General features: G+C 40.7%; 1 protein-coding gene across 4 annotated transcripts in view; it reads left to right on the forward strand.

The window, feature by feature from the left end:
- The window catches only part of hdac5 (histone deacetylase 5), a 64463-nt gene that overhangs the window by 4276 nt on the left and 45292 nt on the right, over positions 1–14895 (forward strand). For 3 of the 4 annotated variants that reach the window (XM_028022609.1, XM_028022608.1, XM_028022610.1), the window contains exon 2: positions 12336–12480. In XM_028022609.1, the coding sequence (XP_027878410.1) occupies positions 12429–12480 (52 nt within the window). In that variant the 5' untranslated portion in view covers positions 12336–12428. Of the gene's footprint in view, positions 1–12335; positions 12481–14895 lie in introns of those variants that run through there. The other variant, XM_028022605.1, reaches the window with a different exon arrangement.

Here is a 14895-nt window from a genome sequence, read left to right on the forward strand (position 1 = left end):
TGACTACTGACCTTTATTAAATGATGTGACGAAGAAATGTATGTCCCAGACAAAGCATCTAGTTGTGCACATTAATGCTTTAGAGAAAGATTAGTCATTGAACTAAGTAAGGCATAAACCCTTGTAATACATATATAATAAATACAAATCTGCATTATTGCAGATTTGCTAGATATTTGGTACAATTAGCTGCTAGGTTGCTCATGATTGATGGCTATTTAGTGAATACAAAAAGGTCTTCAAAGACCACTGTAATTGCCACAATATTTGAATCCTTAAAAATATGGTAGCATCATCACTGCAACATCTTTGTGACAGGTGGGAATCATTTTCGATGCAATTCTGTACACATAAAACCTTCAACTGGATTAAAGCGTTTTGTAGAGCAGGAAGTTTGATGGCATAATTTATGCATCTTAACCAAAACCTTCTTTGCTCTGAAGCCAGTGTAAGAAGTGCATTTTTCAGTACAAAATACTTAATTTACCCTACCAGGATATAAAATGTCTCATATCATCTATGTACTAGAATAACTAGAGTCCACCACTGTGGTACTTGGGTACCCTATTATTCTTCACCAAAAGCAGTGCGTTTGCCACTCCTATTTAAATCTGTGTGGCCTTCTGGGTCAAAAACTGAGCAGAGAGATAGAGTTGCGATATGTTCCTTACCCATTATGATTGATGACCATAAGGGTATTGTCCTCTCTCATTTCTTTGGTCCAGCTATCCATGAAGTCTCCTTTTTAACTCCTCTGAAAATTAGAGTCAAAGTTCAAGTATTATTTGAGCTTTTGATATGCCAGTCAGCTGCTCCTGTTTGCAAAACATCTTGTTGTCACATTCACACAACATAACAACTGTCTCAAAGTAAAAGAAGAAACAAAAATTCTTCAAAATTCTTCTGCACTGTCGTGCACAACATTGCAGCTTGAAGAATTTTTGTTTCTTCTTGGCATAATTCTAGAGAATTTTGAAATGCTTTGAGATTGGGATAAAAAAAAGGCTGCAACACTGTCCCTGCCCTTCAAACTTTAAATATCAGCATTTTGGGGTTAGCTTTTTATTTGTTGAGTAGCATACTATTCGGATTGTTAGTTGACATTTAAGAATGTGGAATGCTGTTTATGCCTGGTTCACACAGCCAGATTTTAAAATTGTTGGCCGATTTTCAAAATCTGAGAAACCACACATGATGATAAAAAATCATAGGTATATCAGGTGTGATTGTGTAGTGTGTGTGTACAGCCCACAGCAGGAGCAAGACCCCACACACAATTTCATTCAACATTCAGATGGACGGAAAATCTAAGTTTGTTTGAAGGTATGAGCGAGGGAATCCAGGAGAGCTTAGGCATGTAACCCAGGTGAGCATAGAAACCACATAGGGCTAACACTCAGGTGTCGAAGGTCTGGGAGTCAGCTCTTCTTATCCCACCTGCTGATAATCTTGATGGGATGCATGTGCCAGAGCACACCTGCTGGACATTAAATGAGCCTAGGTGCTCCATGACACCCTTGAGTGGTTTCTGATAAACCTAACACCACACAAGGACATCACAAACCAAATTATTTACAACAACCCCATCAGCAATCGCCACCAGGCAGAGCACAGAAGTGACTAAAATTTCTTGCTTGTCAGAAGACAACAGAGGAGACTGGTAACCTAGGGAGACTTCAAACGGAAAACCAGTGGCTGGTAAGGTGTGAGTGTTATGAGCACCATCAACCCAGTCATAAGGACTTGTGGCGGTGAAGCAATGTAAAGTGGATTCTAGTTCTTGGTTCATGTGTTCAGTTTGACCATTGAATTGTGGATGGAAACTGGAAGTAAGACTGTCCTTGGTGTTGAAGGCTTTGCAGAGCTGTTTCCAGACTTGAGAGATGAACTGGTGGTCATGATAGGACAGTATGGAGAATGCTGTGGAGATGAAACATGTTTGACCAGTAGTTGAGCAGTTTGGAAGGAAGTGGAAGATTTTCTGAGGGGAAATATTTGCCAGGCTTTGGAAAAACGAACAATGTTGGTAAGACTGGTGATCATACCTTTGGATGGTGGTAATCCAGTAACAAAGTCAAAATGGTAATATGAGACCAAGGTTGTTTGGGAATGGGGAGAGGTTGAAGGAGTCCAGAAAATGATTGATTGCCGGTTCTATTGCAGTTGCAGACATGACAAGCAAGGGACATATTCTTTGTCTTTATGGATGGATGAACACCAGAAGTTCCAGTTGATGAGGGCGATGGTTTGGCTGATTTCAGGGTGGAAGGAGAATTTTACTGAGTGAACCCGATGAATGAGTCGGGCACAGATTCAGGAGGGAAAGTAGATTTTGTTAGGGAGGCCAGTACCAGGATCATTCAGTTGAGCTTCAGTGATGATGCCTTTGATTTCCTATGTGAAAACTCCAACAGAACAGATGGGTGAAAGGACGAGAGCCAGGGCTTTATCCTCGGAGTTAACATAGAAGTTAACAATCACCTACATTGTATTTGCTTTCTGTGAGAGAAAGACAGTGAGAGAAAAAAGAACAAGGATGTACACTGAACAACTTACAGTCGTGCCAGTCTGTTGAAAACGAACTCTTAAATGGCCGTTAGTCCAATAATGGACATTGAGCTGTGCAGCTACTGCTCTGGTGGACATCTCTGCATCCAACTTGCCAATGTCACGCTCCTACATAACTTGCAACATCTGAGGCATTATGACTTGTGACAAAATTTGACATTTAGGGGTGGCCTTTTATTGTCCCCAGTCCAAGGATTGTCCAGCTGTTGTTCATTTTGTCTGATCACCCACTGGACATGCCCCACCCATGCACTGAGTAAAAAAACAACTCAGTAATGCTCAGTAACAGCAAGTTGGATTAAAAATTATACACAAATTAAGATAAATATTATATTTGTACAATAAAATGTCAGCAAATGCTCATTTACAGTTGTTAACTCCACATGGCAACAATATTTAACATGGGGTGTTTATATTTTTGTTCAGTATAATTAGTTATTAACAGGAAATCTTTGTGACAGCACAGCTTCAACCCCCAAGTCAGAATCATCCACCTCAAAAATAAACTAAAGGTGGGGGTCAGGCTGAACAAGGACTGGCGCTTCAGAGAATCTCTTCTTGACTTCAAGGAAGACTTTGTCGGCATCCAGGGTCCAGATGAAGGTGATCTTGGTTGAAGTGAGAGATGTAAGGGGTGCTGCTGTTTGGCTGTAGTTCCTAATGAAACGGTGGTAGAACTTAGCAAATCCTAGAAAGCATTGCAATTGTTCATGGTTGTTGGAAATGTGCCAATCCAGTCATCCCTGAAAAGCTTTGGTTTTTGCATACCTGTTTGCCCTCAAAAATTTAGCCCAAAAAGATAACGGATGGTTTGTGGAACTCACATTTTTCTGCTTTCAGATCATTTTTTTCCCAAGAGGCATTAAAGGGTGAGGTGGGTGTGTTTCATGTGGTATTTCCTGATAGAGAAAGTCACAGAGGACATCGTTGATGAGATTTTGAAAAACTACAGGTGCATTTCACACAGTGGGGTCCGAAAGGCAGTCTTCCACTCAACTTCCTGGCATATGTGGACTAAATGATTGACGTTGTGTAGATCGAGCTTGGATAAGATGGTGGCTTCATGGACCGGTTCAAAAGCAGAGAAGATGAAGTAAAGGGGGTTTATTTTTGATTGTTATCTGGTTGAGCCCCCTGTGATCAACACAGGGCTCAAGGAACCCAATTTTTACCAACAAAAGGAAGCCTGCTCTCAGAAGTGAAGATAAGTAGTAGATATTACCTGTATTCATAGATTAATGGATGTACTTTTTCATGGTCACACATTCTGGATAGGACAGATTTAAGAGATGACTGGATGGCAACAGGACACCATGGAGAAGATCTATGGCACAGTCATACAATCGATGGGGAAGCAGAGAGAGAACTTTGGATGTACTGAGCACTTGTTTGAAATCCAGGTATTCATCAAGGACATGCTTCTTTTGGGCAGCTGGGAACTGGCTTGGAGGAACGGCAAACAGACAGACAGTAGGTGAACCAGAACTTGATGTGGGATTCAGATCAGTCAAAATGTGGATTATGTTTGCTCCTCAGCACACGAAACGCGTTACACACACAGTTGGTGACAAAAAGCACTATACATTATATAAATAAGAAAGACCAGAATATAGCCATCTGCATTTTCTGGGTGAAAAATATTATCAAAACTGAGCTAAAAAGCACCTGTGTTGCACATAATATTAGCTGAGAAATAACCAAAATTAGCTTTATCCAACAACGTTATGGAAGCGAGAGTAGCTCAATATAACCACATAAAAAATATTGTCATCCTCAAACAAACACAAAACTGCAATACGATGTTTTTTAAAAAGTACTTACCCAGTGAAAGTCATTCTTTCACCGGGTAAACAATGACCCGTGAACGACCCTCTAGCCATTCACGGGCCCTCTAGCCCTTGAACGCCTCCAGCCGGTAAGCATTCCACAATGCAACTGTACATATAAAATTTATAGTACAGCTGTAAATTTTCCAGCAGTCCAATCACATCCTATATACTTTCTATTCGCATTTCAGATCACAGTAAGGAGCTTTATTTTCAACATCCAGCCACCTTACTGTATTTTCATGATGTAGTTTTTACAGCTATTTGTTACAGTGTAGCCGACTGTCAAATCATCAGACTTCCACATGATTGTCTAAGCCAGGGGTGCCCAAAGTTGGTACTCGAGGGCCGGCATCCTGCATGTTTTAGTTTTCTCCCTGGTTTAACTCACCTGGATCCAATAATGGTTCATTACAAGGCCTAAGAAGAACATTGACATGCTGAAAAGGTTGTTGGTACCACCAGGAAGAGAATTAAAACATGCAGGATGCCGGTCCCCGAGGACCGACTTTGGGCACCCCTGGTCTAAGCAATAACATGATGATACCATACATTTTTGTATTAAAAAATTTCTAATTTCTGAGTCTAAATTCTGGGTTTTCATTACTTATAAAATAGTAATTTAACTGTGTGGCCAATGAGTAAAATGAATTCTGAGATTACTTATGTAAGAACAGCTAGAACAGCAGTGTGTGTGTGGGCGTGTGTGCGGGTGTGTGGGCGTGTGTATATGTGTGTGTGTTTGGAGAGCAGTAGGCCTACGTGTATGTTACGTATTTTGTTGGCATCTTAAGATGGACATGCACAGAGGGGCTGACGTTACATTAGATTTGTGACTATCCAAAAACAGGAGGACCAGCAGGGAAATTACCTCTAAATCCTCTGCTCCCTCCCGGTCTCTATTGCTCACACTTGCTATTTGTTTAGGGAGGAGGTGTTCAGGTGAACTGTTACCATGGCAGCCAGACCCCCAGTTGCCAGGCAGCACTTCCTGCTCTTCTTGCAGAATGGGAGGGGCCAGGTATTTTGGGAAATGCTGGTGTGAAGAGGAGGAGGTGGTAGAGAAGCAGAAAGAGGACCAATTCCCAGTTCTGGGTACTTCAGGAGAAAAAAAGATGCTGCAGTGTTTCTTCCCAACATGAGTTTGGTGTCATGTCATTAGGTCATTAGGCTAATGGAGCAGTTTGGCAGCAGATTATACTGAGAACTATTGCAACATAAAACACAGTATACAGTGACCAGGGATTTGAATGTGTTCTAAAATAAATAATGTGTCCCTTCTGACACAGTGGAACATACTTAGTCAACATTATTGTAAGTTATTGTACTTAAAGATACAGAATAAATCATAAAGGTAGCTTGAGAGTAGGGATAACATGCTTTGATGGACTGAATCTTACTTTGATGGACTGAATCTTACTAAACCCCTTAGGTGATTTCTCCTTAGCTACAATTCCTGTTTCTTTTGAAGTGCTCCAACGTTCCATCTTGGATCCAGTGCTGTGTTTATGACACTACCACTGAGGGTGATTGTTAATAACCATAGTATAGTTGCTGGACTGCTTGAGTGAGATTCAAACCTAGATGACTTGTAATTCTTAACATATAAATGATAACAAAGCACATCATTGTGTTCAGGTACAGTCATATTTATGATCACTCATAAGTATGAGTGATCATAAATATGATTAGAGACTCTGGTCCTAGGAGACTCTGGTCTCCTAGGACCAGTCAAGCTTTTACCGACTCAGACTTATTGCCAAGGTCAAAGGTTACCTCCTTCTCAAGGATCTGGAGAGAGTGATTTATGCCCCTATATAATCACATCTGGTTTATTGTGATTCACTTTACTATGGGATTGACAAAAATTAAAAATAATTAATTCTCTGCAACTAGTTCAGAAAGCAGCAACCCAGCATCTCATCTGTAAGTGAGAACATTATCACATATCACCAATACTAGCTTCTGGTACTATAGGACTGATTTTAAAATGTTGTCAGTTTTTAAATGTCGGTTTTTAAATGCCAGAGTATGTGTCCAAATTGTTGAATTAGTATAATCCAGCCAGAATGCTCAGGTCTGGTTACTAGCTACTGGTCGAAATCCCAAAATACTAAATTGAAGACTGAAATGTGACAGAGCTTTTGGGTTTTCTAGACTCTGGGACAGCCTGTCAATGCACATTAGATTGGCCTTAACCCTTGAGAGTTTTACATCTTTTAAAAAGACTCACTATTTGTCCTTTGTCCTGGAATTTTGGTTTTATGTAATATACAGATAACATATCCCATCTTGGTAAATCTTTCTCAAGCGCCCCGTATGTTATATAAAAATTGCTCCAACAATTGAAGAAACTCTGATAAAGCCCCAAAACAAACAGTTGTTAGTATTAACCTTTGTTTAGGTGAATGTGACCATCTGTAAATCAGTGCTATGAGATACATTCAGAATTACTGCTAATTGGAATTAGAATGTAAAAAACAATTTATTTGTCGAGTTACTGAGGTGTCTCATTATCTTTATATAATTGAAAGTTTGATCAGGGGTCTGCAACCTTCACAGTCCAAAGAGCCAGGCTGCAGACCCCGCATTATATAAACTTGTGTGAAAAGGGTAAATGGCTGTCACTTTGCCCATTGTTACAGTTTTTTCTTGGATTGTTCATGATTGACAAAATATAAAATGTGGACTGTTTTATATGTTTGAAATCTCAAATTTTGTTGTCAATAATGTCAACAATTCTATTTGCAGTTTGTCAAAAATACATTATAGAAAATAAATGTAGACTAAAAATGTAACCCTGTTTAATGAGAAAAATGTTAAAAAGACAATTTAATGCCATAAAGGCAACACAGTTAGTATGCAGAGCAGGAGACTGTTAATGTGTGCACCAAGTCAGAGTACGTAAGTTAACTGCAGTAAGATGTCTGCAAATACTGGATCAAGGTGACATGATGATCCAGATAGAAAAACCTTAGGGAGATAGGAGCTTTAAGAAGTTCTGACCAGAGTTTAGTCTGAGAGCCTTACATTGCACCTAGGCTATCTGTGTGTGTTTTAATATACTCAAGGAGGGTGTACATTTATTTTCAGGATGTCGATGTTTGTCAATTTTCCATGTATCCTTCCTCTTCACCATATCATTACTTTAGCAGTAGATGGAGCCAGAGGACCAGGGGATCTCCAGTAAGCTTCAGGGTACATCTTGTTTTGCAATTTAGAATCTTGCAATAAACCAAACACAAATCACAAAAAAGTTATGTTCAGGGATCAGTGCTGAAATCTACCAAGTTAAATTTGTTTGTATACATATCAAACATTTATATACAAATCAGTCCACTTTCTTTGTATATTTACTAAGATACGCTGCTGAGTGTGAAATCAAGAATGATTTGTATTAAAATAGTTAATTGCAATTTATCTCCAACATTTAAAACTAGACTTGCATTATTAGGTTGTAGATGCATGTAAAAACAACATATCTAACCATAACTCCTGCTTAAAAGTAGATTTTTGTTGTAATTCATATTTATTGCAGTAGGCACTGCATGTGTGTCATGGATTACTTGATTTGTAGTATGTAATAACTAGGAAAACTATTTTTTCAGTAGACCGTTGTCGCTACGTGTTCATCCTAGAGTGAAAGTTAGTGACTCAATGCAAACTGCTGGGTTTATTTAGACAGAAACTTTTTAAACTACTTTGAATAACCAATAGAGCATTCTGTTTGGTAACTAGAATCAATTGGAATGTATTTATGATTGAATTGAAATAATTTTTTTGTAAAGTGCTGTGAGATGACATTGTTATAAATTGGTGCTATATAAATTAACTGAATTGAATCTTAGTTTGTTTTGCAGTATGTAATAACTAGGAAAACATGTTAACTTGCAACATTTGAAACTAGATTTGCATTATTAGATTGTAGATGCATGTAAAAACAACATATCTAACCATAAGGGGGCTTCCATCATGGTAGAGGGGTTTGAGTGTCCCAGTGATCCTAGGAGTTGTTTGTGCTTCTGGGGCTTTATGACCCTTGTAGGGTCACCCAAGGCACCCATGACTGGTGCTAGGTGAGGAACCAGACAAAGTGCAGCCCAAAGACTCTTTATGATGAGCAAAATCATTGGGAATAATGATTCCTTGCTTGGACACGGGTCATTGGGGCCCAAATCTGGAGCCAGGCCTGGAGGTAGGGCACGTTGTGAGGGCCTGGTGGATGAGCTTATACACAGCACAGCCCAAAGAGGAGACGTGGGTCCCCCTTCCCATGGGCTCACCACCTGTGGGAGAGGTCAAAGGGGTCAGGTGCAGTGTAGGATGGGTAGTGGCTGAGTGTGGGAACCTTGGCAATCCTTGGTTGTAGAAGCTGGCTCTTGGGACATGGAATGTTACCTCTCTGGTGGGGCAGGAGCCTGAGCTAGTGTATGAGGTTGAGAGGTTCTGGCGAGAAATAGTCTGTCTCACCTCAATGCATGGCTCTGCATTGAGGTGCAGAGCCATGCACCTGGTTCTGGTACCAGTCTCCTTGAGAGGGGTTGGATGTTCTTCCACTCTGGAGTTGCCCATGGTGAGAGGCGCCGGGCAGGAGTGGGCATACTTGTACCCCCCATCTTGGTGACTGTACACCAAGATGTACAGGCATGTTACCCTGGTGAACAAAAGTGTAGCCTCCCTTTGCCTATGAGTGGGGGGAGGGGTTCTGATTGTTGTTTATGCTTATGCGCCAAACAGCAGTTCAGATTACCCACCCTTTTTGGAGTAACTGGAGGGGGTACTGGAGAGTGCCCCTCCTGGGGACTCCCTTGTTCTGCTGGGGGACTTCAACGCTCACGTTGGCAATGACAGTGAGACCTGGAGGGGTGTGGTTTGGAGGAACATCCCCCCTAATCTGAACTCGATTTCTGTGCCCATCATGGATTGTCCACAACGAAAACCTTGTTGAGGCATAAGGGTGTCTATATGTGCACTTGGTGCCAGGAGATCCTCAGCTGCAATTCGATTATCAACTTAATTATCTCATTGGATCTGTGGCTACATGTTTTGGACACTCTGGTGAAGAGAGGTGCCAAGCTGTCCACTGACCATAACCTGATGGCGAGTTGGTTCACATATTGTGAGGGTCTGCTTGGAATGTTTGTTGGAGTCTCTCATTAGACGTAGCTTTAACTCATCTATGGGAGAGCTTAGAACACGTTCCAGGGGATATTGAGTCCGAGTGGACCATGTTCATCTCCGTTGTAGAGGCAGCTTATTGGTGCTGTGGCCACAAGGTTGTCAGTGCCTGTCGTAGCAGCAACCCTCTAACCCATTGGTGGACATCCTCGGTGAGGGACGCTGTCAGGCTGAAGAAGGAGTGTTATTGGGCTTTTTTGGTCTGTGGGACTCTGGAAGCAGCTGATGGGTACTGGCAGTACAGGCAGTATGCAACTCGGGTGGTTGCTGAGGCAAAAATTCGGGCATGGGAGGAGTTTGGAGAGGCCATGGAGAAAGACTTCCACGGCTTTGAGGTAATTCTGGTCCACTATCCCGCATCTCAGGAGGGGAAAGCAGTACAGCACCAACACTGTTTATAGTGGTGATGATGTGCTGCTGACCTCAACTCAGGATGTTGTGGACCGATGGGCAGAATACTTCGAAGACCTCCTCAATCCCACCAACATGCCTTCTATTGAGGAAGTGGAGCCTGGGGACTCTAGGTCGGGCTCTCCATCATTCGCGATGATGTTGCCGAGGTTGTCAAAGAGTTCCTCAGTGGCAAGGCGCCCGGGGTGGCCTTAACGCTCTGGAAGTTGTAGGGTTGTGTTGGTTGATGCGACTCTGCAATATTGCATGGACATCAGGTACGGTTCCCCTGGATTGGCAGACTGGGGTGGTGGACCCGTATTGAAAAAGGGGTACTACAGAGGGGCCACACTCTTAAGCTTCCCTTGGCAAGGTCTATTCAGGGGCCCTGGAGAGAAGGGTCTGTCGAATAGTTGAACCTCGGATTCAGGAAGAGCAGTTTGGTTTTTGTCCTGATTGTGAAACATTGGACCAGCTCTACACCCTCAGCAGGGTCCTGGAGGGTGTATAGGAGTTCACCAATCTACATGTGTTTTGTGGACTTGGAGAAAGAGTTCAACCGTGTACCTTGGGGAACCCTGTGGGGGGTTCTCCGGGCCCTTTGATACGGACTGTTAGGTCTCTGTATGACCGGTGCTAGAGTCTGGTCCGCATTTCCAGCAATAAGTTTGGCTCGTTTATGGTATACTGTGGTGTTGATACGATGCTCAATTGGTACCTATGGGCCCAAAGTGTGCCAGGAAAATATCCCCCACACCATTGCACCACCACCAGCCTGAACCATTGATACAAGGCAGGATGGATCCATGCTTTCATATTGTTGATGTTAAATTCAGATCCTGCCATCCGAATGTCACAGCAGAAATTGAGATTCATCAGACCAGGCAACGTTTTTCTAATCTTCTAGTGTTCAATTTTGGTGAGCCTGTGCAAGTTGTAGCCTCAGTTTTCTGTTCTTAGCTGACAGGAGTGGCACCTGGTGTAGTCTTCTGCTACTGTAGCCCATCTGCCTCAAGGTTCGATGTGTTGTGCGTTCAGAGATGCTCTTCTGCATACCTCGATAGTAACGAGTGGTTATTTGAGTTCCTGTTGCCGTTCTATCAGATTGAACTAGTCTGGCCATTCTCCTCTAACCTCAGGCATTGACAAGGCACTTGTGTCCACAGAACTGCTGCTCACTGAATATTTTCTCTTTTTCAGACCAATCTCTGTAAACCCTAGTGATGGTTGTGCGTGAAAATCCCAGTAGATCAGCAGTTTCTGAAATACTCAGACCAGCCCGTTTGGCACCTGCAACATACCATGTTCAAAGACACTTAAATCACCTTTCTGCCATGTCTAAATGCCAAAATGCATTAAGTTGCTGCCATGTTGGCTGATTTGACATTTGCGTTAATGAGCAGTTGGACAGGTGTACCTAATAAAGTGACCAGTGAGTGTATAGCTAAATAAAACTTATCTGCATTCCTGAAAATCTACAAAATTACCTTTATATAAAAAATGAAACTTCATTGAATTATGGAAGATTATTGCTCACTAACTTGTTTTTGCTTAACTGAAGAGGTAGAAGGGTGCCATATCACAAGATCACATGCTTTTTTGCTCTAAGTCACTATTGAATAAACAACATCATCAAAAAAATTATTTAAAAGTCCTGATTTACCATTAATCATTGTGTAATTTATTGCAACTATGCAGGAGTCTATAGGACCAGAAGTTATGTTACACTATCTGCATAACATTTGATGTTTTACAGCTCTGGAGTTAAGAGGGATTTTAAATGGTGCTTGCATAGCACTATATCAAGTCCAGAGAATCCCAAAGCGCTTTAAGCTACATTCAGTCATTCACTGGCTTATTACTGCTGGTGACAAGCTACTGGCTAGTAGCCACAGCTGTCCTGGGGCAGTCTGACAATTTTAGTAAAATTTTAAAGATAAAAATAAAAACTGTAAAAATGATAGTAGAGGAAGCATAACAAAAATCTGTCTTTTGCATCCTATAATAGCAGTTAGCATGTTTAGCTTTGCTACTAACAGTAGTGTTTGTATTCTGGATAGAAAGGTAGAATCTTACCTTAGTGGACATATTTCCTGGTTCAGCACTTTCCATGACTGATACATATTGATTTCATAAGAAGATTTAACAGACCTTTTGTTGTACTGTAAACTTGTGTTCAGCTTCCTGTTATCTGCTCTCTGTTGTAGCAGCTTGAAGGAACAGGCTAATCTACACATTTTCTGATCTTAATGTTGTTAGAGCTTACAAAGATTTCAACAGTTATTATAACGCTGATTAGGTGCCTGCTGCTTAAATGCAAGACTCAGTAAGTGCTGCAAAATGATTCAACATGTTTTTGTGCATATTTCACAGGTAAACTCCACATTGAGGCCTTTTAATCTACCTATTCGTCCTTTTGCTGTCCAACTCATGGATGATTCAGAAGACCCACTTTAACAGAAGCTTATGCAGGGCGGAAGTCCAGGCTCAGCCTTCATGAATTCATCTCACGAGTCCAGTAAGTATCTTTCAAGTGGTTAAGAAATAACACCATGTTGAATCTTATTGAAACTTTTTCCAGCTGTAGTGTTAAATGGGGGAAACTGTGAAACAACCTGGTTATCATGTAAGTATGCACATTTAGAGAAACATCTCACTGTTCATTTTCATCATTTAGTTTTTTGTTGTTGTCACACCTATTATAATTAATGTGAAATCACCTAAACCTGGGTTTACTTTTTAGCAGGTTACATACAGAAATATCTTGTTCATTCTGTATCTACTAATGAAATGTAGTGAGAATTTTAAGACGTCTTATTTTATTAGTATTTTTTTGTTTATCGAAAATGATTCCAAACCAGTGATGTGACCATTCCTGTTTTATCCCCAATTTCCTCTTGTACTGTTGTGCTCATTTTCTAATTTCACTGCACAATGATATACTCAGGCATACTGTGTGTATTCTGTTAACTGTGCAGATTCTGCAAACTCTGCCTGCAGACAATTCATAGTCAAGTGTATTGATTGCCCACATTTCTCAGGACAAATTCCTTAATTTCCCACAGTCCGAATATATATTAGCAGGTTTGATGTTAAGGTTTGAATGCCTCGCCCCATTCAACTAGGGCCTTCAATTTAAAGCACAACTTTTAAATTGAAGTGGTCAAACCTATTAGCAGATTTGATAAGCTAGTTGAATGCCTCGCCCCATTTCTTTTATACCAGGGTAGCCAGAACACAACTGTCAGAGCTGCACAGAGAGTAGCAGTCATACTACTGCAGCATGAGTGATCTGCACCTTAATCTCCCCCGGGCCTTTAGATATCGTTTAGTACCTACGCTAACTAAACGATAGAGCAGCGGAATGGTTATTTTAACCAATTAGCTTTCAGATTCTCCACCCAACTCTTGCTTGAAGGCCTAAGAGATCTGATAGAAGGTTTCAGAGCGAATCATTAACCCCAAAGTTTAGCTAACAAAGCGCCACTTGTCAGCAACCTGCGATGCTCATAGTAATATGTGTGAATTTATTTTTATTTTTTGAAATACAATGGCTAGAAGTAGAGAAATTGATTTGATCTCAGAATAAAATTTAACATCCATTTTTCAGACCGTCTTTTCTTAAAGGTCCACTGTCACGCTTACTTGAACAAGCTATGTGATAGGTCTTTGGGCTGGGCAAAACATGTTCATTACATGTAATGTTGCCAGAGCTGAACAAACCTTTGTAATACCAGACCTCATTATATTTTTTTTGTTTACTGTAGTATCTGTGACTTGTATACTTGTAAGGTTATAGTGGTGCATTAAATTGAAGGCGGTCTGCCACTGATAATTCCTAATTTTGACATGTAAGTGATTAGTTCAGTGTAATTTGGTTGTCATGGTTACTGCTATAGTATGCACACACACAGACAGCATTGTGGCTCTAGGGGTTGATGCGCCGCTAATAGAAACGCAGAGATGAGTCATCCACTGAGCCTCAGCAGTACACACACATACACACACCTTTGGCTGATGTGTTTGAGACTTCACATGTAAGGCCTACATGTAAAACAGATGTTCAGTCACATCTGTTTTACCATCAAATTTGTTTCAGATCACAACTTATGGTGGGAGCACACATCTTGAGTAAGCTATGACAGCTCTGGATAATAGAAGCACAACAAAGCAGTTTAGGTAATGATGCAGCAGTGCAGGGTACTTTGAGTTATCCTGTGCTATTTAAACTTCTGCCTATTTCTGTTTATTTGGACACTGCTATTGAGTCAACCCTAAAAATGAGCTCTACGATACCAGGAGCTGTTTCTTAAGGAGGTGAGGATGATGAGAAGAAAAGGTGATGTGGGGAAGGTGAGATGTTAATGTTGATCAATTTCGATGATGATGCAAATATCATCATTTGTGAAAAGATAAGTGACAGCAGTAACAGGTCAGCCAGTGGAGGAAGGTGTCAAGTGAAGAGTGAAAAAACTGAATTAGAGTTGATGTTTCTCCGGTTGTTAAAAATGTATTTTCATTCATTACTTAGAGCCACTTAGTTTTTTCCCCTTTTTTCCAAAAGCCATTGCATGCTGTGTTTGCTAATAATGAACAAAATTACATGATAATCTGCTTTAGCACCTGTGTTAAAGTAAAGCCTCTTTTGAAACTGAACTGCTGAACAAGCAAACACAAAAATAAGAATGTTCAGTTTCAGTTCGTAATTGTCCAGACTGAGCAAAGTGAAAACTACAGCTTTTTGATGAAAGTGACCTTACATTGAATTATTATATTTCTCAACTGAAAAGCAAAAAATACAAACTGAAAGATTTGTTAAACCTGTTCTAATGGAGCAACAGAATATTCACAATGTTAATGGATTTTAGGCACTTTACCTTTTGTGGTTGAATTATCTAAAACGTCTTCTCTATGGGCGTGGCTTTAACTGTTC

Source organism: Xiphophorus couchianus, chromosome 7, assembly GCF_001444195.1.
Source record: "Xiphophorus couchianus chromosome 7, X_couchianus-1.0, whole genome shotgun sequence".
Lineage (NCBI taxonomy): Eukaryota > Metazoa > Chordata > Actinopteri > Cyprinodontiformes > Poeciliidae > Xiphophorus > Xiphophorus couchianus.